Raw genomic sequence first — 19,661 nt, forward strand, 5'->3', positions numbered from 1 at the left:
CCTCCTCCTCCTCCTCCTCCTCCTCCTTTCTTTCCCCCTCCTCCTCTTCTCTTCTTCTCAAGGGTGGGTGGGGGGAACAGACCTGGGAAGACTGGGAAGTGAGTATGCTTGGGGTTCATGCTGTGAAATTCACAAATCATCAATATTCTGTAAAAAAGAATACATTTCTGTTTGTCATGTTTGATCCATCTGCACCAGATGTGCTTAATCACATGTGGGTGGGAGGTATGTGAGTGGGTAATATTTCAGGATGTATGCTTGTCCCTAATTGGATCTGATGGGAAACATGGTGTATTGTCAGTTTTACCTTCTTAAGCTCTTGTAAAACATGACTGGTGGCCATTTTCTGGAAACTCAGAATGGACTTGGCCAGAGATCCATCCTCCTGGCCAGTATCTAATTAAAGCTTGCTTCAAAATTGTGGAAGTGGTCTTATTCTTGACCAGTGGGATAACAGTGGATGAGCCATAACTTCAGATCTTGGTTGGATGGAAAGAACTTGCTTCAAAAAGAATAAAGATGGGGAGTGATTTGGCATATCAACCTTAGGCCTTTACATGAATGGACATATGAGTCCCCCCCACCTCATGCATGCATACATATATACAATACATACATACATACATACATACATACACACACACTCATGACATACATACTATGCATGAGAAGAAAAGTAAAATCTAGCTTCCTATTCCACAACCACTTTGTCGTTGAACTTGGGGTGTTACAGCCTGTGCCCCAAGCCAGTTTTAGCCACCTGTCCACAATAAGGCAACTGAGAGTCAAATTAGTATCGGAAAACAGAAATGGATTTATTCAATGTGGTCACATTGGGAAGAAGGACAAAGATCCAACAAAAACTCTAAATACCCTGTAAATATACCTTTATGTTTCTTGAAGTGAAATTAATAAAATAGGGAGCTAAAAACACATACATCTAAGCAATCAAGGTCAATGTGTGGTCCTGTCTACTCTGACCCAATATCCGGGCTCCAGTCTTACCTGTAAAGTGGTCTGATATGCTGTTAGATGCGTAAAGTCTGTATGAAAGGTTCTTCCTCTGGCTGGGGCCTCTTCCTTCCCCCAGCAGATTCCTGGCGGAAATTCTCATTTCTTTTGAGGTCCACTGTTCCAATAGGCTGGCAGTCAGACTGAGAGTCGCAGGTGTCTCGTTAGAGTGTCTCATTTCTCCCAGACTGGAACTTCATTCTGTTTTCTCATCTTCACAGCTATCACAACTGATCTAACCTGGCAAATAAATGCTATCAGTTGTTTCTTATGCATCCTGCCTCCCCCGAATGGTTAAATTCAACTAGGGTTTGGGTAATGAATGTGCTGTAGGCTTAGAACAACTCTGTGATGATAAAGTGTGATAGCTTGATGGGATTTAGAACTGCACAAACAAACCTCTGGGAATGTCTGTGAGGGGGTTGATGGAGACTGGCACCATTTCATGGGCTGGGGTTCTGGATGGAATGAAAGGAAAACACAAGGTGTGATGGTTTGTATATGCTTGGTCTAGGGGTTGGTGACGCTATTAGGTGTGGAGTAGGTGTGTCACTGGGCATGGGCTTTAAGACCCTCATCTTAGCTGCCTGGAAGCCAGTATTCTGCTAGCAGCCTTCAGATGAAGATGTAAAACTCTCAGCTCCTCCTGTACCATGCCTGCCTGGATGCTACCATGCTCCAGTCTTGATGATAATGGACTGAACCTATAAGCCACCCCAATTTAATGTTGTCCTTATAAGAGTTGCCTTGGTCATGGTGTCTGTTGACAGGAGTAAAACCCTAACTCAGACACAAGATGAACAATAGGATCATTGCTTTCTACTTCCTGACTGTGGCTATAATGTGACCAACTGCTTCATGATCTTGCTACCATGCCCCGCTGTCACGTTGGATGGTGACATCAAACAGCATGTCCAAAGATACTTGTTTCTCATGCTGCTTTTACCAGGTACTGTGTCAGAGCAGGAAACAACTATCCAAGTGCCTTGGCATCAGTAGGTAGTATCTGTTATATAAGACTGTGAGGCAGTTCAGGGTCAAAGGGTCACTTATCACTGAAGTCCATGAGCCCCCATTCTGACTCGTGGACTTCAGTAGTACTTGGAATTCCAGGGATGGCACTGCCAGATAGCAATGGACAGAGAGGTCTAGATACTTCCCTTCTTGGTCAAGAGCAGCTATTTTTATTGGTTGTAAGTTTTCTCTGTGGAAGGCTGGGAGGTCTCTTCCCTCTAACGTGTCTATTTTTTCATTTGAAGGGCTGTCTTGGCATCGTCTCGAGTGATCCTCGGTATCTGCCTTAAGCCAGTGTTTCTCAGCTTGACACTGGTGCTATTTTGTTGTGAGGGGCTGCTCTATGTGTCTCAGGAAGCTTAATAGTTGCTTGTCTTTATTCACGAGACTCCTGTTTTCTCTCTCTGCCTCATAAGGCAGTAGCTAAAATCTGAAGATATTCCCAGACATCTTCTACAGACAAAGTTGCCCCTGGCTGAGACCACTGCAGTGACTCAAACCGAATGTCTTCTCCTGGGCTGTCAAGTTCTGTTATAACCAGAGAGGCTACCCCACAGACCTGATGTTCCTCAGGTTTTTTATGAATCCTGTGGCAGCTGGTAAGCACAGGAGTAATAGATTGTCTCACCACCAAGACCTGCCAAAGACTTTCTATACTGCTCTCTCTAACCCATCTTTTACCCAGCGAGGCTACACAGCCAGCAACACACTCACATTTCTGGGGATTTTTTGCTTGACATCCCTGAGTGTCTAGCTCCATATTAACTTCCTAGCTGTTAACAAGCCACAGCCAACAGTGCCACTCCGTATGGTCCAGCATCCACACACAAGAGTCTATAAGCAAATTATAGGTTAAAAAACAAAAATCAAGTTTAATATATAAAAAAAGTTACCCATAAAGGTTTCCTCATTTCTAATAGTTAGACTTTTGGGAAGAAGTAGTTTTTTACATCAAGTCTTTTCAAAATCTTAACCAGCTGTTCTCTGTCAAGAACTGGATACTGGAGAGTCCAAGGCAGGAAGCCTTATTTGACAAGAGTGTTTTTGGCCACATCCACCCATACAGGCTGTGTTCTTGGAGCTCCGGGGCTATAAGGAATCCTGGAGAGAAGGGGATTCTTGCATGGCTGCCATCTCGGTGTGTGCACCTGGCTCATGGCATTCAGCTGAGGACAGTCCCGAAGCTTGTGCCTTCTTATACTTACATATAAATGCATCTGTTTTTCCAAGGCTAACTTTGAAGGATTCCACTGGTACCAATGAGCCACAGGGCCGCATCCTGCCCAGACACTGCACGCTACTTGCTCTTTGTGAAGGTGATGCTGTGTCGGGTGCACCAGTTCTGTCAGGATTCGAAAGCGTCTTCATCTCAGGCTCAGCGATGTGACCCTTGGAAGTCAGGGGGATGCTGCTGCCTCCACAGTCTGTAAGATGCCGGTGGTGATCTTCACTGAGCAACAAGACCATGGCCCCACCAACACGCAGCACTCTGTGACAAAAATAATCCCAAACAAACCGTAATCGGGATGAGGGTTTCTATGTTCCGAGACAACGCACCATTCCGATTTATTTAAAATAGTTGCTAATCGGAAATTTAATTTCATTTATTTAAATACAAGAGTTTTGATAATTAGGTAGCATCTTCCATAATGCATACTCATTATAGTAATTATGGAATCTCTGGTACAAATCTGCTTTAATTATCTATTTTTGCTCTACTTAGAAGGCAAGCTTCAAAGTAATTTATAGTCACATTCTAATAAATGATTGTATGACAGAGAAGGCAAGTGTGAGAATCCTTTGGAATTGCATATTTAAGATAGACACGGCTGCCGGCAGGAGTCACCAGGGAGGAGTTAGGACATGAACAAGGGACAATTAAGGGATGACCCCACAAAGGGCGCGCGGATCAGGAGACATCAGCTTCTGAGAATTTATCTACTCAGTCATCCAAGTGTGACACATCTGTGGGAACAGTGACAGCTTATGAGTGACTAAAGGTTCACAGCAGTGAGGGGGGAAGCAAGGGGCAGTGAGGGGCAGTAGAAGCTGCAAGGTGCACACCAGAGGCTGCAAAACCAAGCTCAGGAGTGAGCCAGCCCAGTGACAGGAAGGGGCCTGGGAGGAAGCGGGCAGGAGCAGGGACTAAAGGCTGCTCAGCCTGGTGGGGGAAGCAGAAAGAGGGGGCGCAGAGCTCAGTATGGAATGATCTGCTCAGTACGGATGGTGGGTTCCAGAGGACAGCTGGGTGCATAGTCTGGGGGGTGTGTGTGTGGAGGTGTGTGTGTCCTGAGGCACCAGGGCTTGAGGCAGAGACAGAAGGCTTAATGGTAAATGGAAGATAAAGCCAAAATGTCTGGATTTTGCAGGAGAAGAAGAGGGAAGCAAAGTCAGGAAGCAGAAACTTCTCTTAAGGAAGGACTGTGGAAGGGAACCAGGGGATGTACCCAAGAGGAAGCTGGAACACTGGTTGTGCCATGTCGGCCAAAAAGGCATGGTATCAAGTGTCAAAAGCTATAGGACCAGCAAGTGGTCATGGTTAGTGAGCCTTGGGACAGATGGACGGAAGGCCAAGGCAGCAAGGAGATAATAATTTGCCAAGGAAGTCCACTCAATACAGCGCACTCCATCTCTTCCCAGCGTCTACTCAGAAGGCACATGTCTAAGGTCTGTCCTATGGTGCTCCGGGCTGCTCTGCAGTCTGTCCACTTCTGCCTGTCTGTCCTATGGTACTCCGGGCTGCTCTGCAGTCTGTCCATTTCTGCCTGTCTGTCCTATGGTACTCCGGGCTGCTCTGCAGTCTGTCCATTTCTGCCTGTCTGTCCTATGGTACTCCGGGCTGCTCTGCAGTCTGTCCACTTCTGCCTGTCTGTCCTATGGTGCTCCAGGCTGCTCTGCAGTCTGCTCACTCCTGTATTTAAGGCCCACTGCCTGCTCGCTTCCCTCTGGCCAAGGATCTCCCCTCAGTTGCTCACACTCACTAACATGTTTCTGCCTTCAGTCAGTTGGTCTCATTGCTCTCTCTCCACTTCACAGGCCTCCCCTTGTGTGCGTCTCACCCCTCAGGCCCTAGACTTGTGCTGCCACTTCTGTAGACAGGCTTCTATTGACTATGTATATCTAAGGCACAGCCAGGACTGTCCTCCCGCTCCAGCCAGTATCCTGAGCCACCATAACTGGAAACTGCTGTGTGAACCACTGTCCCAGGACCTCACCTGTCCTGCCCACGGCTGTGTCCTCAGGATCTAGTTCAGGACACAAACATTCACACATCTGCAGAAAGAGTGACGGAACCTCTTAGGAAGAAGAGGAAGGTAAAATGGCTGAAGTCTAGGGAGGAAAGTGGGCAGAGTATGGTTCTTTAGGAAGGAAGGGACTGGGAGAAGCAGCCTGGCTTGGAGGAGAAAAGCCACTTCTACACAGACCGGCAGGCAGAAGGAGGTCAGCTATAAAACTACAAATAGCTCTGAACACAGCAAAGAAAATGGAAGTAAAGTGGTAACAACAAGGTCTTTTGACTCATTTCATTATCCAGGATGAAAAGGCTGGTGCGTAGGACGGAAACACTGGGATGATGACCATTTTTGAAGATGGAAACTGCTATGGTATTTTTTTTTTTTGGGACAGTGGTTAGTTATATCATATCAACAATGCAGGATATCATTAATCCTGCAATATTACCTCTGTGAAATTATCCCGAGATTACATAATTGCAGTAGCAGCAGAGTCCCAGGGCTCAATAATGATGATAGCCGATATTTCCTTACTGTGTACCATCTCCCTCTTCTAGCACATGTGCAAGGCACTTCACGTGATAGTGACCAGCTTATTCACTGTAATTTCTTTCAAATAATGGAGAAAGGAGAAAAGAAGAACCAAACTTCTGTGATGAGAGTTCTTCTAGGCCTCTTCCCATGTACATGACACAGAATGTCTCACAAAAGGGCTATCAGAAATTATACTATTGCTCAAAATGCTTGCCTTGAACAGCAGCAGTATTTCAGTTCTCGACACTGATGATATCTTTAAAATGTCCTGTTGTTAAAAGGGCGAGAAAACTGTACACCAAACCATAGACAGGATTTCTCTTCTGCATGGGATCCTGCAAGCCCAGGGGTAGATGATTCAATAAAGCTGTTACTGGACCATGGAGCACCTTAGGCATTTGGCATCTAAACCATTGACTGCCAGCCTTCTGCCTCGGGACATTTGGTGTAGCCCCTGGCCCTTGAGTAGCTTTGCTGCTTCCTTCTTCATGGAATATCAGCATGGATAAAAACAAGGCCCCCTTTAAAAATTCCTTCACACCTTCCAAACTTTACTGGCAACTCTTGTCTCCCGTGAAACCATTCCAGGCTTCTTCAGCATTCGGGAGCATTCCTCTTTCATCAAGGTGAGCAAGGTTCATTTCAAATGTTGTTCATGTATTTGGGAATAGTTGAGAAGAAAGCCCAAATGCTCCATCAAATTCCTAACTGTGCTCTGTCTTGAGATAACTAGGTGAGCTGCATGTGTGGCTCTTGCTATCATAGCAATCGTTGGTCTGACAATCTGAGTGTGACCCATATTCCTTCTCGGGGACCCCATTCTGTGTGACACAGAACCATAGATTTTTCACAGCCATTATGAATAAGGCTACTGAATACTTCTTTCTCTTAATTTTAGTAACACAAGTCTCCTCTTTTGATTTCTAGATATCTAGATCCAATAGATACCAGTGAATTATTAGGAGAAAAGCTTACGTATTTAGCTATGAATGTATATCCTCACAGACCTTCCAAGCAGTGTCTTATGCTAGGAAGTCTGGGTAGGAACTAAGAAGCTGAGTGCTGTCTAGTGCTCAGCTGTTTAGACCCATGGGACCCTCTGAACAATACGTGAAGGTATATATTATGATAGAAAAACGAGCCATGAAGTGGTCAGTCTGCTTATGCAGACTTATAGAGTCTTATGTGACTTATAGAGTCACAGCCAAGCCTGTAACAAGCTGCCTGGCTTCCAAGGCTGTGTTCTCAGTCACTGTGTGCTGTCTGGACAACCCTGAAACTACAGAAGTCAAAGGTTAGGCAGGTAGCTGGGGCAAAGGAGAAAGAGCCATCCCCCCTCTTATACTGAAATGCATAGACTTTAAACTGGACCTACTGAGGCACGCTTAACCACGCAGGAAACTCTCATCTTCCTGACTCTGTGGTAAACGTTTCAATTCCCTGACAGTGGGCAGGCAGCAGGCAGGCAGCAGGCAGGCAGGCAGGCAGGCAGGCAGGCAGGCAGGCAGGCAGGCAGGCAGGCAGGCAGCAGGCAGGCAGCAGGCAGGCAGCAGGCAGGCAGGCAGGCAGGCAGGCAGGCAGGCAGGCAGGCAGGCAGGCAGGCAGGCAGGCAGCAGGCAGGCAGCAGGCAGGCAGCAGGCAGGCAGCAGGCAGGCAGGCAGGCAGCAGGCAGGCAGGCAGGCAGATTCATCAGTGTCACACCTACAGAAACTTCAACTGCCACAGGTGCTGTCTGCAACCCTAACTCCCATGACGTGTACACATGTCTAAAATAGAGAAAGCTAGATCTTTAGTCAAGTCATTATCTCTCTCTGCAAAGTTCCAGTTTAAATGCGAGTAATGGCTTCCACGTTTCTTTATCTCCCGTGAACTGGTTAATAGGTAGCGAGCAACTCAGTCAGGGTCACAGCCTGTCCTAGGCTGTACAACAAGATCACAGCCGGCAGCTTTTAAGAATCATATCCAGGCCCGATCCTAGACCAATTAAGTTAGAGATGTGGCGAGAGATGGGAAACGGCCATAGTATTTTTAAACACGCCGAGGCAATAACTTTAACATGAAGACAGGGTTGTGAAATCTGCTGAAGGAGAATTAATATCAGATCTGGGGATGAGGAGAATTAATATCAGATCTGGGGATGACGAAGAGATGCCTACATCACAAGTGCTGCTTTGAGCAGGACAGAGCCAGGGACCCAGGCAGCAGGGAATGGCTTTAAAAATGTATTTATTTCATGTATTTATTTTTGCATGCCTGCATGCCACAGCACACACACACAGGGGTCAGAGGGGTCACTCCACAGCCAGCTCTTGCTCTCACTGCGACAGGAACTCTGGGATTGCAGATGTAGATACCCTTCACTGTACCTGTTCATGCACACGAGGACCCAGGCCGAATCCCTAGCACTCATGGGAAGAGCAGATGTGACAGGGGGTGCCTTCGGTCCCAGCATGGGGTGTGTTGAGACAGAAAGATCCCTGGGGCTTGCTGGTCACAGTCTAGCCAAATCTGTGAGTTCCAGCCATGCTCTGAGAACTTGTCTCAAAAGTTGAGTGGTGAGTGAGACATAAAGACACCAAACAGAAATGTCTGGTTTCCACACATGTGTACCACATGAACACACATGTGTACACCACAAATGAGAAATGTGAGGTGCCCGGCTGACAAGATGCAGTGAGACAGCTAACAGGTGGGTGACAACTTGAGCCAGGCTTTGATTCCCTATGGTATGTTAGCCTTGACACTGAATTCTCTCTTACACACTGGTGACACATGACTCCCAAAGAAGGGGAGCGACATGCAGGTCCTGGTCCAGCTGATGTAGTTTATCATTGCTCAATCCCTTATTGTTGTCTACTTATTCCTGTATCAATACAGATGACTGGGAAATGTTTATCTAGGCCTTACTGAACCTCTTGAAAAAATACTTCCATTAAACTACATTCAGAGGTCAACACTGGAAAGTGTGGTATGAACAACAGTGTGCATTATCATCTCATGCCAGTGAGGTCCCACCCTGTCACTCTGGTCTGTGGTTCAGCGGCTCAGGCCCATCTTCCTGGGCCCAGTTTCTTATCTTTAAAGTGTGGGGTCTGACATGGAGGATATAAGGTTTGTGAAGATTAGAAGCAGATATCTAAATTATCCACTCTGGTGACTGAAACAATAGTCATTTTTTTTTCCTCAATAAAATTAATGATATAAGAAGATTCAGAAAAAACATTTCAGTTATAAACTTCTAACTTTTGGAAAATTAATAGTAACAATTTTTGAATTGTTTGAAGTAAGAAATTATTCCACTGTAAACAGTCTTAGGGACAATGATATATTTTGACTAAATGGTCCATAGCTAGAATATTATAGGAAAAAATTCAACAACTTACCTTTCCATTTCTTGTAGAATGCTTTTGATGTCTTTTCCTAACTTAAATTTTTTCCCAAATGGAATGTCAGAAATAATAACATCCGTACTTTGTGATGGCAGTGGTAAATCTGGAATGCAGAAGCCAGAGACTCCTATTACGGCAAGGTCAGGGTTCTATCGCCTCAACGAGACACTGACCTACGAGCATTTTAAAATGTATCCAATAAGATTCAGAGCTTCTATATTGCTTCTATGAAAAGACAAGATTTCGAAGGCTGGAGATTCAAGATAAAAATCACCAGCACTATTTTGCAATCCTCCCTGGTCTGGCAGGGTAACAGTCAGAAGTAAATGCAGAGGACAAGAAGCTCTTAACAATTCCCTCTTTATCTTTGCCAAAGGTCTTTAAAGGCTTAGGTGGCCAGGGCCGGGCCATTCCCTGTAAACAGGCCTCTCTCCTACTCCTGTAGCAGCAGGTTTCTCACCAGCCCCACAGCATCCAGCTCTCACCAGCCCCACAGCATCAGTATCTACAGGAAGTACCACTGACTGTGCAGAGTTCAAGTAGGGGTATCTGCAAGACAGGCTGTGGGCCAGGGATTTGATGCAGAGACTCCTGAGATAGTAAGCGCCTAACTCACAAGACTGAGCACACAGTAAAACCCTGTAAATTATGAAGTGCTCTGAACTGCCTGTGGAACACTCACATTCTTGTAGAAACAGCTATTCTTAGTTAAAGTTAGTTCTGTAGTTACACAGACTCAATCCTCATGCCCAGTCATTTTGTCTGGACATCTGTTCCTCAGCGGATTCATCTCTTCTACATCTGCATTTCATTAATTAAATTAATTAACAAAGACGAGCGGCTACTGGATCTTCTATGCTTACCTTTTTTGATCACTTTAGTTAAGTATAGGGAGGCACAAATAATGTCAACAAATTCCTAATCCATCATCTCAATCCACAAGTCCACAGTTAGTCTTTAATGATTTTTGTTTTCAATTTATTTTTGATGTGTACGAGTGTTTTGCCTGAATGTTTTATTCATCCATGCATCCATCCATGCATCCGTCCGTCCGTCTGTCTGTCTGTGTCTAGAGTTTCTCCTGGCTATCTATCTATCTATCTATCTATCAGAGTTTCTCCTGTCTGTCTGTCTGTCTATCTATCTATCTATCTATCTATCAGTTTTTTATCTATCTATCTATCTATCTATCTATCTATCTATCTATCTATCATCTATCAATCAATCAGAGTTTCTCCTGGCTGTCCTTGAGCTCAGAGGTCTGCCTGCCTCTGCTCCCAAGGGCTGAGATTAAAAGCAGTCCTGTGTGTATGATGTGCACCACATGCCTGCAGGGACCTTGGAGGCCAGAAGTGGATGCCAGATTCTGAGACTGGAGTCACATATACCTGTGGAGTAGCCATGTGGGTGCTAGAACTTAAATCCAAAAAGAGTAGCCAGTGCTTTATTCACCGAGCCATCTCTGCAGCCCCTATAAGAAGTCTTAAACATGTAAGATAACTAGTTTGGCAACTGAGTTGAGACACCATTTAATTTATAATTTAGTAAGGAATATTGTTGGGAAGGAAGATGCTAAAATTATATACTTTGGAAATATCTATTATACTACATGATGCTGAGCTTAAGGATAACATATATTTGTGCATACGAAAGTCTTAATCAAACTTTAAAGAATCTTATTAGCACCACAATAATTGTAGTACATATTCATCTCCCAACGGGCTTCCGAGGCATAACTGTTTTGGATATCACTGGCTTAAAGCTGATTTTCATAAAACTGCCTGTTGAGTGTCGAAGCTCTGCTTTCATATTTCAGAACCGTGTTGGGCCACATTTATAGTTGAGAACATGCTTTGTCTAGAGTCGTTTAAGTAACAACGGATCTCAGAGCAAACTCCAGTGAATGGAATGGAGGTTGCTCTCAGCTCTACCTCACTTGGAAGATGGGAGCATTTTAGGCCTTCACAGACCTTTCTCTCAGAGACTTCAACAAATACAAAATTCAAAAGTTGTCTCTGTTGTTTTTAATTTTACCAAGTGAAGACTCAACAAAATTAGGCCTGCAGTTTCATTCCACTCTATCCCAGAATATACTCATGTCCAGTTAAAAGGAAGGACACGAAGAAAGTCATCAGGAGATTCTTGCTACAAGACATCAAGGGACAGTTGCAGAATTTCACCTTGTGTGCTATTGAGCTCAATAATCTGTTCATGGCTTCCCATTGCTAACTTTATTTTTAATAACAAATCACCAAAAAAAAAAAAAAAAAAAACAAAAACCCAAAGACAAAAGAAACCCACAAGCATAGGAACACTTGCAGTCTAAGCTGAACAACGTTAATTTAGAAGACCAGCGGTTCCATGTTGACAAAGAGCCATGCTTCACACAGAGATGTGGAATGCATTTTCTTCAGCTGCAGGTGACAAACATCTGGCTTTGATCCACAAATATCTTTTAAATAACTTCTAAGCTTTGAAGTAAACGCTAGGTGTTTCTATAAGCAGACCTAGAGAATATAGACTTGGTACTTACTTTTCCATTAAAAATGCACTCTAATGAACTTATTGGCACTAGGAGTTCATTACACAATAGAAATGCTACCAAACAATACAATGGCAGCATGCAGATGCTTCTGTGGTGACTTCTTATCTATTTCCTCTGTACTTCATGCACACCTAGCCTACGACAGCCACATCCATCCAGGCCAACAGGACAGAAGAGAAGCGCCAGCATGAGGGAAAGAAAACCACATGGCTCGTCACACTTCTGAACAAGGGTGGCAATAAATGACACAAAATCTCGTGACAAGAGTCTTGTTATAAAGCCTGTTGATGAAATGACGAGAGAGCAGCTGTCAACTGTCTCACTGGCAGCAACATAAACATTTGCCTTACTTAGTTACATTTTAATTACATCACAAGTGGATTTCTTTTGCTCAAGTCTGCATGTTACATGTTCTACCATATGTTAAAAATGTGTGTATGTGAACAGATGACAATGCCTAAGTAGTAATGAGCTCTTACTTCCTAGGATAACTGGCAGCCCACAAGCATTCGAGGCCATATTTTCTCAATGACTAAAGCTCAGGAAGAAATCTGAGGAATTTCTTCATGTTAAATGATCACCTTTGATTATACCAGCAGAGGGTTACAAAGCAAAGTGAATGCTACAAGAAGCAGAGGTAACTAAGCCACTACAATACAATAAAATGGGTCAGTGAGATGGCTCATTGGGTAAAGACATTGCTGCCAAGCATGATGACCACATTCTCTCCCTGGACCCTGCACACAGAGAACTGACTCCTATACCTTGTCCTTTGACCTCACACATCAAGTAAATAAATACAATACAATACAATACAATACAATACAATAAAGAGAATGAGGTCATTGGTTTATATGAATGTAAATTACCCTATTCAAGAACAGCAGAGGTACCTTTTCTTGTTTTTTAAAGTGAAACTTCACAGGAAACATCTTGAAAATGAATCGACAGTGAAGCTGGAAATGTGGCAGAAGTCTTGGGAGGGGTGCGGGGCGCGGGGTGGGGGCGAGGAGTCTGTCTGCCCTCCCTCAGGTATGCAGGGTGCCGTGGAGAAAGCAAACAGATTGAAAACCCCAGCTCCAAGACAACTTAGAAAGTCCTTCTCTTAAAGGTCTCAGGGAGAGCCTTCTTAATGAATTGGAGTCCAAAGAACTTGATTTGGTCACCTCTAGAAATCGGTGTCTCAAGACTGAATTCATGGTCACCGGTTGACAACAACCACAAGACTGCAATCAGTCTGAGTTTTTCTATGAGTCTGCATTACAAAACTTCTCTATCAGTGGTTCTCAACCTTCCAAATGCTGTGCCCCTTAATACAGTTCCTCATGCTGTGGTGACCACCCCCAACCACAAATTTATTTTTGTTATGACTTCATAAATATAGTTTTGCTACTATTATAAACTGCAATGTAAATATCTGACAACAGGATATCTGGTACGCGCTCCCTGTTAGAGTGTTCTTTAAGGAGTCTCGGAGCATCCACAGGCTGAGAAGCTACACGGGAGCACTTCTAACGGATTCTCCCATGGCACTCATTTCTGGTACTTTCTCTCTCTAGAAGAAAAACCTAAACACGCGCTGTACGAGGGACGGAGGGATGGAGGGAGGGGAGAGGGAGAGAGAGAGAGAGAGAGCACATGATACTGAGGGACAGCAAGCAGTTTAGGAGCTCAGGGAAGCCTGGCTAAAGCAGCCCCCAGCCACGGCGGTCAGGGGCTATGGGAGGACATCGCAGCACCGGGCCACAGGGCATCCGGGCTATGAGAGGACTCTGAGTGCTATCCCATCTGCCACTGCTGATTCCCTATCAGTGAAGAAGGAGTGATGGTTACATTCATCCTCGTTTGCCCAGACCTCTCTGGGTTCTTAAAAATATTGGTTTAGCACCCAAGGGTAGGTGACTGAGTCACTTTTCTATGTCCAATGGGAAACAAAAGATTGGCTAATTCAGAGCGTGTCCCACATGAAGGAGTTCAGTAGTTTCTTCTCCCTCCAGGGCTCTCTTTATGTTATGGTTGTATCATTCCATCTCAGGTCATGAGAGGACAATGATTAGGCCACAAACATCTGCAGAAGGTGGATTTCAGCTTAATGCTATAGAAACTACAGAAATATCACTTCCCAATCAAGAGTAATTAGGAATATTTCAAACAGCTATAGTAGTGGAAGTAAAGTGCTTGTTAGCCCCACAGGGCATAAGCAACACCACACACTCACGTGAGCGCGCGCGCGCGCGCACGCGCGCACACACACACACACACACACACATGCATACACACACACAATGGCTCTCACTTTGTGTTTTCCATCTCACCTGTAACAGAGCTTTTAAGTAACTCAATCCTGTCTGTAAGGCCTGCAGCCTTCAGATTGTCACATGCGCCAAGTAACTGTGCGTCACTCATATCAGCACCCATGTAAAATACATCCTACGGGGGAAAAACAATCCATACTTTAAGTATAAGTAAATCCATTAAGTATTTCAGTATTTAATAAAACCTACTTGCACTTTAGTAAATGGAAAAGAGTAAAGTTAACAGATTCTTAATTTCAAGTTAAAACAAACTTGAAGCATATTTTTCAAAACACACAATACTAAACTTTAAAGTCTGTTAATATTTTACCATTATAGTTGCCTAAAGCGTCTAGACATTCGTATGATCTAGGTATGAATAGTTATCATAGTCCTGTCATACTTTCTTAAATTCTTCATAGAATTTAATGAAATAATATAGAAATTTAACAACTCTTCAAAATCTATTATAATTATAGTAAACAAGAACTCATATAATTACAGTAATCCAAAAATAGACTATCTGCTTATAAAAACTGGTGAGTGTCACTATTAAAATATAACATAATCTATTATATAACATATGTTATACAACATAATCTGGCTCGGACCAAACCTTGCGACTTACTGGCCACTCTTCGGCTGCTTCCACAAGTATAGTCCCAAGGCCACACATCGGATCTAAAACCAGTGCTCCAGCCTGAACAGAAAGACAAACTGGTATTACTATGTCTTCTGCAACAGGTCTACTATAAAAGAAGCCTTAACCCGGGAACCTCAGGCAGCCCGAGTTCCAAGGCAGGGACTGCATTTGCCATGGTGTGAAGTAGGAGGTGCCCAGTGTGGTCAAGGAACATCGAGTGAGGGGGCAAAGGCGATGGTAACATTGGAGAGGCAACCAGGGGATGCCATGACTGTAATCTCCAGACTGTAGAAGTCTATAACAACACACAACCCACACTTCATGCCCACCCAAACCAGGGCACCTGGGACGTTACTCTTTCTGGAAATGAAATGTCTAAAGAAGCGGTCACCATCTGAAGTGTTCCCATCACCATGTCAGAGGGAGGGGACGCAGGGCAAGTTGTGCATTGCTCTGAAATGTTAACATGTGGATGTCAGTCACATGGCTGCCTAGAGCATCAGGCTGGTTAAACCATGCCGGTCACTTGGTGCATACAGCTTCAAGGAGTCAGGATGAGATACTATTTATGTTTGAAAAGAAATAAAAATTTGGAGAAAAAAAAACCTAATTAATTACTCCCACTCTGGGAATAACATTGTTTCAGATCTTGCCAGTTCCCTAAGGATTCTGGTTCTATTGCAGAAGGACAGGCAAGTGTTGCAGGGTGTGATTAAAGAAGTCACATGATACTGCAGCTGGAGGGGATCAGGGTGAGATTAAAGAAGTCACATGATGCTGCAGCTGGAGGGGATCACATTGGCTACTCAGGAGCATGGACCATAAGGAGGCTGGTTAGAGAGACCAGACAGGAGAGATTGAAAGTCATACTGGGAGAAATGTTGGATTCTGGGTGTGTTGTAAAGGGTGGAGCCAGAAGGAAGGTTTGGATGTGGACTGTTAAAGATGACTAAACTTTTTGTGTGACCAACAGAAGAGCTGTTACTGGTGGGGCAGGGGTGTGGAGGGAGATTTGAGGAGTCAGGAAACTCTTCTGACATGCTCACTTTAGACACTCTTGGTATACACAATGTGTGACTGCATAGATGAATCTAGAGCTCAAGGTTCAGGCTACAGATATGGGGTTAGGGTTAGTCAATGTGAGTCAGCTGATACTGTATGTAAAGCTGGGTGAGATCATTCCGGGAGCAAGGGAAGTTAAGAAGGGGCATCTAGGCTTTAGGCCTCAGTGCCCTAAACACGATGTCCAGAAGATAAGGCTCAGACACAATTACTGAGAGGTGGTGCTTGTGAGCCAGGAGGAGAAGCAGAGTGGGTCCTAACTAACACAGAAAATCTGTCCAGGGAAAGCAGTCACGTCATCAGGTGTTAAAAAGGACAATGGGCCGGTTCAGTGAGGTCTTCACAAAAGAAGTGGGCACAAGAGATTGAGAAGGAAGGAACCGGGGGAGCATATATCAGTCATTTCCAAGTTTGTTTTGTTGGGGTGGGGGGTGATGGGGGTGTATAACCTGAACTTATTAGAGGATTTTATTTTATTTTATTATTATTTTTTTAAAGTTACAAGAGCAATGGACAGGGTGATGGCAGTGGCCCAGTAGAAGGAAAAAGTCCTTAAATATGAAAGAGGAAGCTGAATCCAGTATCCAGCTCTGGGATAGAACAGACAATTCGCCACCAAAGGACAAAAGGCCATGCTATGTGGGCACAGATTCTCACAGCTGATAGGTTGGGTAAAGAACACACACCGGTTCTGGCTCTAAGTCTACAAGTCAAATAAGAAGGGAGAGCACTGAAGGTGCAGAACCAAAAACAAACAAAAACCAAACCAAACCAAACCAAACCAAACCAAACCAAACCAAACCAAACCCCAAGCCCCAAACCAGTATAAGACGACAGAATTCTTCCTTTTTGAGAGACAGGGTCTTGCAATGTTCCCAAGGCTAGCCTCAAAGCTCTGGGTTCCTGTGATGCTCTTGCCTCAGCTTCCCAAGTAGCTGAGGCTATATGTGGACATTTCCACACCTGGCAAAGAACAGGACTATTGAAACAGAGACACCCAGAAGACACTCTGGATTTGACATGGTCTAGGATGGGACTAGGCCACATCATTATAGGGAGAAGATCCAATAAACCAAGAGGCAGGTCGTTGCCTGGCTACGGTGACCGTTAAGAACCAGATAGAAAGAAGGGCTTCTATTCTAACAGGAATGATAGGGAGAGAGGTCTGTACCTGACTGGTATACTCTGCATGTGCTTCAAGGGCAGAAGAAAGGAACCAATAGCCAGCAAGGAGCAAGCAGGACACCTACCCCACTTCAGGTTGAGTGATACTCGGATGTGGGAGAAAAACATCCATCACTGGACGTGTCTACAGAGGAAGCAGGGTCCCCAGGGCACAGCCAGGTGTCAGGACCAGATGGTACCTGAAGGAAAGAAGTGAAAAATCCTTCAGGCAAGAGAATCTGTGTCCTGGTACCAAACATATGTCTATCTCCAGACAAACATGAAAGTTCAGGTTTGTATGCGGTCACATACATTTATACTTAAACACAAACTTTGAAAGCATAGAAAAGAACAGAAGGGAGTCACATTTCTAGCCTTATAAAAAAGCAGATTAGGATAAAGGTTTAAAGACCAGCATGGGGCCTTGATCCCTGGTCTAGCTAATGCTCGGACTCCAAGGCTCTGGTGCTCAGAGAACCCTGGGTTCCCACTGAGACTCCCAAGAAGGAACTGGTAGGGGTTCCTTGCCTGGGCTGAGTAATAAGAACAACGTGGAACCAGGTGGGAGATTGTCTTCAGAGAGCTATAGGCCTAGAAGGAGCCCAGAGAGCTGCCTGTCCTTCAGGCATCTCAGGGTGGACTCTTTGAACACTGCTGATACAGAGATCTGTCTGCCTCTTACCATTTGCTCCAGGCAGTCACACATCCACTGATAACATATTTTGACCTTAATGTGCAAACAAAAACACCTGGCTCACCTGAGGGGGCGCCTAGTGAGCAGAACAGTGGACTACTGGGAGGGCCATGATATGAGACATCACAGATACTCACACTTGCCAACAAAACCATGACTTTAAAGCCAGAAAAACCGACAAGTGATTAAGGGAGATCAGGTCTCTGTTTGTTACTCCTGGAACTTAGAAGAATAGCTCCAGTGGAGAGGTAAGATATGGGGAAACCATGTGTGGAAGGATAAATGGCTTGGATGGATAGAACAGCACATCAACACGCTCTACTGGGAATTTCAGAGGTCGAAACCAAAGAGACTGAAGTCACACTCACGAGACAGCTGAGGCAATGATATTAAATAATGGAAGAGTGCTTAGCTAAGAGGAACAATAGACAGTACTTACTATTAAATAGCAACAATTCCATAAATTTCAATTTCACACCATAACAACTTTAAATACTACTGCCATAACAACTCACACGTGTGCATTTCCTACGACAACTACTAGTTTAATTGCTTTATTAATGCTGACTCATCTAGTCTTGACCTGAACCTACTGTAGCCATCAGAGAAGGAAGGAAGATATTCTAAGGAGGGTCTGTCTCTCCTCTCATCATAGAGAAGATGGACCCAAGAAACTTTTCTTTGGATCTTCTGCTGAGAGAAAGCAAAGCCAGAGGAGGAATTTGTCTCGGAAGGATTTCACAGTCTGCCAGACAACTGCCAGACAACTGCTAGACTGAGCAACAGAGACTAGGGCTGGGATGACAGTGGTGGGCAGGATAACACTGTGTCTGCTTGGTTATCTACACTGCCCTTTATTTAACCTAAACATCTTGCCAGGACTGCCGAGATAGACTGGAGATAGGTAGCTCACTGGACATTTTTTGTTAGTTTGCTTTCCAATGCTGTGCCACTGATTAAATCTTCTTTCTTTTCCTTTTTTCTATTCATGATTTTGTTTTTAATTTAAAAATTATTTTATTCCTGTGTATGAGTGTCTTGCCTGCCTGCATGTGTGCCTGTGCACTATGTGAGTGCCTGATGCCAGAAAAGAGGTGCCTGCCTAGAACTGGAGTGACAGGTGGCTGCACTCCATCATGTGGGTGCTGGGTATCAACTGAACCCTGGTCCTCTTGAAGAACAGCTATTGAGTTTAGCCACTGAGCCATGTTGTCAGCCCTGTTTGTCACTGCCCTCCCGAGAACAAGTGGCTGAGCCTGGCCCATCAGAGATGTTGTGACCCCAACGGCTACTCTAACAGTATGGCATACTATTTTTATCTTGCAAACAAGAAAGAGAGGCAGTGTCGTTACATATCTTTCCTAAAAGTCCTTGGCCAGTAAGTGCTGGAGACAAAACTCACCAGGAAGGCAGACGCAGGAACCTCTGGGCCTGCATAGAAACATACTCGTGCGTGCACAACAAAACACCCCGTCTACAGAGATTCTTGCAGCACTCCCGAGCTTTAGACTGAAGACAAAACTCTTAGGAGCCAGCCTTTAGAAAGAACCAAGAGACCCACGGTGTGTGGCAGATTCATTGGTGGCACCCGAAGATAAAGGAGGGAGAGCACTCCATGCCTGAAAGGGTAGAACTCCAAATCAAGACCCTCTGTCGCCATGATGAAGAAAGGAAGAAAGGAGGATCTGAGGATGGGATGGATACAGACAGTGTTCCAGTCAAATACGACAGGAGAGGACATGGCTATAAACTGACTTGAACTAAGTCAATGTCGGCGCCCCGGATAGGGAAGGGAAAGAGAACAAGGTGAGGAACAACACAGGTTAGAGGAATCTTTGCGACTGTACCCAAATGTGCTATGAAAGTATGCTCTACCAGAGAGCCATGAAAGAGCTAACTGAGATTCAAAAACAGCAGGGGGCAACTTTGAGGGAATCTGTGATACACAGTATTTTAGTTCAGTTTAGCAGCTGTGGGCTGGGAGGGGAAGCCAGGACTTTTGCAAAAGCATGGCTGCTGGGAAGGGAAGTGGAAGGACTCCTCATGACCCAGAGGGGCAGCTGGGAAGATAACCGTGG

The 19,661-nt window shown here is 44.6% G+C and overlaps 1 protein-coding gene across 12 annotated transcripts in view; it reads right to left on the reverse strand.

Annotated features, from left to right (window-relative positions):
* Positions 1-790: 790 nt before the first annotated feature.
* Positions 791-19,661, reverse strand: part of Thumpd2 (THUMP domain containing 2) — a 40,867-nt gene continuing 21,996 nt past the window's right edge. For 3 of the 12 annotated variants that reach the window (XM_011246636.3, XM_011246637.3, XM_017317655.2), the window contains 4 exons: positions 14,637-14,720; positions 14,042-14,156; positions 9,176-9,284; positions 791-3,514 (listed from right to left, as the gene is read on the reverse strand). In XM_011246636.3, the coding sequence (XP_011244938.1) occupies positions 3,115-3,514; positions 9,176-9,284; positions 14,042-14,156; positions 14,637-14,720 (708 nt within the window). In that variant the 3' untranslated portion in view covers positions 791-3,114. The other 9 variants (XR_003952188.1, XR_003952189.1, XR_876548.3 and 6 more) reach the window with 8 other exon arrangements.

Source organism: Mus musculus, chromosome 17, assembly GCF_000001635.26.
Source record: "Mus musculus strain C57BL/6J chromosome 17, GRCm38.p6 C57BL/6J".
Classification (NCBI taxonomy): domain Eukaryota; kingdom Metazoa; phylum Chordata; class Mammalia; order Rodentia; family Muridae; genus Mus; species Mus musculus.